Source organism: Cibotium barometz, chromosome 48, assembly GCF_041138505.1.
Source record: "Cibotium barometz isolate CiBa-2024 chromosome 48, ASM4113850v1, whole genome shotgun sequence".
In the NCBI taxonomy this organism is placed as follows: Eukaryota; Viridiplantae; Streptophyta; class Polypodiopsida; order Cyatheales; family Cibotiaceae; genus Cibotium; species Cibotium barometz.
In genome coordinates, this window is record NC_141093.1 from 32756297 (window position 1) to 32761129 (window position 4833).

At 41.1% G+C, this 4833-nt stretch overlaps 1 protein-coding gene across 2 annotated transcripts; it reads right to left on the bottom strand.

The window, feature by feature from the left end:
* Positions 1-937: 937 nt before the first annotated feature.
* Positions 938-4521, bottom strand: LOC147611088 (F-box/kelch-repeat protein At1g67480-like). Of its 2 annotated transcripts, none has more exons than XM_086785737.1 (3): positions 4182-4521; positions 1841-2852; positions 938-1745 (listed from the first exon to the last, which is right to left on the bottom strand). In XM_086785737.1, exons 2-3 carry the CDS (start codon positions 2494-2496, stop codon positions 1118-1120), a joined length of 1284 nt encoding a protein of 427 aa, XP_086641863.1. In that variant the 5' UTR covers positions 2497-2852; positions 4182-4521; the 3' UTR covers positions 938-1117. The 2 variants fall into 2 exon arrangements, with proteins under 2 accessions (XP_086641863.1, XP_086641864.1); XM_086785738.1 differs by having other exon boundaries at positions 1841-3005.
* Between the last annotated feature and the right edge of the window lie 312 nt (positions 4522-4833).

Consider the following 4833-nt stretch of genomic DNA (forward strand, 5'->3'; position numbering starts at 1 on the left):
ATTAACAAACTCTAAAAAGCAAAATGATATATCCATGCTCTATATAACAATGCAAACAAAACAAGTAAGCTTGGGGACTTCCCTAGGAAAGGTTGATGCTCATGAAAATTAAACTCTCAGATCATAGCTCGGGTTGGTGATGCATAAAAGGCAAAAATGATTAATTTTTTACACTTGTATGGTGATGATGATAGTTGTGTTCTTTATTTTGCATGATTAGGTGAGAAGATGTAGTTTTCAAAATTAAACTTTTTAAAATGTACCATTTCCTTAGAAAGTGGTGGATGATTGATTTTGCATAAATAAGTTAAAAGAGTCATAATTTTGTTTTAATTTATACAATTAAGAGATAATAATGTTTTTTTTAATTTCCTCTAAGAAGTGCCTATATTTACCTTATTTGAGAAATGGTGGATTGAAGTGCATTGTGGAAAAGCTACTCAACCCAAGGGCAAAGCTCAAGTAACACCATGACTTCTCCAAGGAAAAGTGTGGTACAAGTTGCATCTTCCAAGGTAAAGCTTTCTATAAAAAAGATCTAATTTCTCATTAATGCCATGTACCACCATTGGCATCCCTTCATGTAGACATTATTTTGCATGTCTTTTTGGTCACCACTGGGGCATGGTGTACCTTGTGTATACTCAAGGTTAGTGACAAGACTGATAAAAAGGATGGTGAATCAAAAGGAGTCATGATTTGAAGTATGTCTGTCTTTCTTAGTATCAAGTGGAATCATTGCAATATCATGAAAATTTTGAATTTCAAATTGACATGTATTTTATAAATAAATAATTACACTTTCTATAGATATAATCCATTTCATGCACATATACACACATACATCTCAAATCAATACATGTCTCATGAGAGCACAATCGGTACTATGCAGTTTAGCAAGAGTACAATGCATGGCAAACCACATCCAAGATGAAGGTTTAATGTAACAAGCTTGTATTATGAAAAAATAAACACACTAGGAAAACACAGCCCCACTCCTTGCATTAATAACCAAATAGATTCCTTGAGTGGCTCATGCCAAACATTGTGCTTAACAGTTAACACACTCCCCAATTACACCCACATTTGCTACATGAAATCAATTCAATTTTTGAAGTCAAGCTGCTATTGTTGCACAGCAAATACAGGTACCGACAGGTCTGATTGCCGCAGTTTGCCATTCAGAACCACTGGAGGCATGCGGATCATACAAAAAAGTATCGCAAGGTGCTTTGTTCTTTGTAGGAAAGAGCAGCAACTTGCCACTTAGATTTGCCAGACAAAAGCCAACACTCAAGCTTCCAGCAAGTGGCAGTGCCACTTTTTTCCACAAATTCTCTGCAGCATTGTAGACTGCAAGCTTCCTGTCATTCTTCCATTCAATGCAGAACAGTTCCTGATCCACAATTGCATGGGTTAATACCATAATACAGCCATTCTTGGCTTCCTCCCACTGCCCTGTTGCAGGGTCAAATACATCTACACACCGCGAGTGGCCAATGGTAAAGCTTGACCGGCCAGCCATAATGTACAATTTTCCTTCAAGACCGCATCCAATGCACCCCCACCTTGCCCGCTTCAAGCTTGGCAAATTTGTCCACACATCCCTTTGTGGGTCATACACCTCTACACTAGGGAGATTTTTACCTCCTGTGCCGTGTCCTCCAACGACATAAACGAAACCGCCCAACACAGCACAGGCAAATTCATACCTTGGAGTGTGCATGCTTGCAACTTTCCTCCATCTGAACTCAAAAAACAAAAACAAAAAAACATTGCATCAGTTAATGCAATTACAGTTAATGAAACTGCGAGAGAGAGAGAGAGAGAGAGAGAGAACCTGTTTAATGCAGTATCGTAGAGTAATACATCTGCCACAGCTAAGGGTTTGGCATCCTCCACAGCACCACCAATGACCAAGAGTTTCCCATCAATCACAGCGAAACCAGAACCACACTTCAATGGCCCTGGCATGCGTGGAAGATCTTTCCACTCCTTTTGAACTGGACTGAACACATGCCAGCGCATTCTCTGATGATCATCCGAAACTGTCAGAGCATAAAGCCACTCTTCCAACGTGCCCAAGTCCTTTCGGATCATGTGAAACTCTTTGCTTTGGAGTAATGCCTTCCATGACTTGGCAACACAGCTCAAGGCAGGGAGATCCAATCTCGAGACCAAGGCCAGGCATGATTTAGCAATATCATTGGGCAACCCTGGTATGAGGGAGCCTGCATGCTCATCATGTGAGACCAAAGAGCCGTTGTCAATACTGTATAAGTGCCCAGGACTGTATTTTTCACTCAGCCTTACAGCTTCATACCCCTTAGCCAAGCAATTCCCCCTGACATTGCTGACCTCTGATCCTATAAAACTCTCCACCTTACATTTCAAGGCACTAGAAGAAGGCATGTTAAACAACCCTTGGTAGCTAGTTTGAAAGCATAATCCTCCAGCTGACCATGTGTTAACCTCATGAATAGAATAATCTGCCATCTTTATAAGTCGGTCTCTACCTGCTTTAATGCTAAATCCCCCCCGCCCCTCACCTAGAGCTCCGAACCATTAAAAACATGGCAGACGGCCATACCAGGAATGATAAGAATGCTCACTATCGTGGTCAGCTATCTTTGATAAAAATACATCATGGTATTTGTACCTAAACAAAATGCTTGCGTTTATGAAGTTCTCTCCTGTGGCCAGTCTCAATAGATAGTGAATTCCAATAGCAGCCATATGCTGCTTGATAGGTGACTGATTGTCAGATACTTTTTGAGCAGGACTGCAAGAAGAGTTAGCGATGTGACCAAAGCCAAACATAATATTTCCTTCAAGTGTCTGCAATATAAGATCTGCTACAACCCAAGTGGTAAAGTAAGTAATAACACTGATAACATACTTAAGAACTCCCAATGATTCATTACACAAGGCCTCTTCATGACCCCCTTGGCATGGAAAGCACATACATACATACATTTGCCTCCTCATGTCTCCCTGTGGCATGCCTGTATACATACAGGCATTACATACACAAACACAAAAACACAAACATACACACAAGCTTACTTTACAAACACAAACACAAACACCTACCCACACACAAGCACATGCCGATCCAAACGACACTTTTGTACCCAAACAAATATTAACCAGACAACTGGTTCTTCACACAAATAAAAGTATGTTGCAACCACCGTGTACACTTACCACACATTTTAATTCAGACCTTAACATCTCACATCACAACATCAAGCTTGTTAACACTACACCAAAGTTGCCCATCCTGACCCCTCTAAAGAACCCAAAAGTTATCCTAGCCCCTGACAAAATGATATGTATTCATCTGTTAGTGATGTTATGCTTGCAGGCCATCTAATACGTTTAATGCTTTTAACATTTCTCTCTCTCTCTCTCTCTCTCTCTCTCTCTCTCTCTCTCTCTCTCTCTCTGCCATGGTTCTTTTAGCGCTTCTGGAACTTCTTCCTCACGATCCAGTTTTCCATGCATAGAGTTCAGAAGAGCCCACAATTACTTTTATAAACCATGTGAACATGTTTTTGCATGGGTCCTTCCAAAGGCTTAATTAACACCTTGAACTCAATCACATACTCTCCTGAACTAAACCTTGAACCCAGAGGTTGAATCAAGCACAGCTTCACATCCATAACAGCACTTGTTGCTGCCCCCTAGGATGGCCTGATGTGAAGACTAACAAAGGGGTTTTTTTAAAAATCATAAGATAAAAAGAAAACAAATGGCAGCGTAAGCATTAGGGCATTGAATCCCCAAAAAAATAAAATTTAAAAAATAAGCGTGAGGATTTTCGTTTTCAGCAGTTTTTTGCATTTCTTAAGACAACACAAAGCATGGGCAAGGCAGCATGTAGGAGGATCAACTGTCTAGCCATGTAGGACATGTTAATTGACATGCTCTTACCATGGATGATGACTTGATGACGACCTTTACGGTGCGTTTAGGAAGAAAATGAAGAAATAAGTATAGCATGATGCAAACATAATTACTACATAATAACGTGTTAATCATCACCAAGAAAATGGATTAATTTATGTAGCATACCTTAAACACACTGCAAGAAAAACTGCAAGAGCTTCCCGGAAAAAAAAATAAAAAAAAATAAAAATTGCAAGAGCAAGCATGGTGAACGCTACATTCACACTTACAAGGCAGGAAAATGGAGCCGCAGCGGGCGGGCACTGGGGAATTGTGGGTAGAGCAGCCTTAAGGGTTGTCGTTGATGAGGGCAAGTAAGGGCCAGAAGGAGAGAAGCGCGGAACCCATTGTAGACCAGGTTGCAGGGAGCTACGAGAGGCCTTTGGTGAAGAAAAGGCAAGGGACAGGGCAAGCTCGAATCACACAGAGCTAAAAGAAGATAGCATGAGATGATGGAGAAGATGAAAAAGCAATGGTCGTGCACGCACAGACGGAAGAGGGGCGAGCTCGAAGTTGGGAGGGAAAGAATATATAGATCTTAGATCTCAAAGAGTCGAGATTCGAGCCCAAAAATCGTCGGCGTGTGTGTGCTATCACCTCTCTCTAAGCCGTGTCTCTCTCTCTCTCTCTAGATTCCTCTCTCTAAGCTCTAGAGCCTCAGTGCTCTCTCTATATTCTCTCACATCACCTCTCTCTAAACTCTCTATAGAGAGAGCCTCAGTGCTCTCTCTATATTCTCTCACATCACCTCTCTCTCTAAACTCTGCTCTCTAGAGCTCTCCTCAGTTCTCTCTCTAGATTCTTTCTCACATGCCTCTATTTATCACGTCTCTTAGCTCTCCTCAGTAATCTCTTTCTAGATTCTCTCACATGCGCTCTCTC

Excerpts from the sequence above, each read along its gene's own strand:
- LOC147611088 (XM_086785737.1), bottom strand. The coding sequence starts at position 2,496 with ATGGCAGATTATTCTATTCATGAGGTTAACACATGGTCAGCTGGAGGA. Across the intron at positions 1,746-1,840 it reads TACGATACTGCATTAAACAG|ATGGAGGAAAGTTGCAAGCA; the intron begins GTTCTCTCTCTC and ends TTTTGAGTTCAG.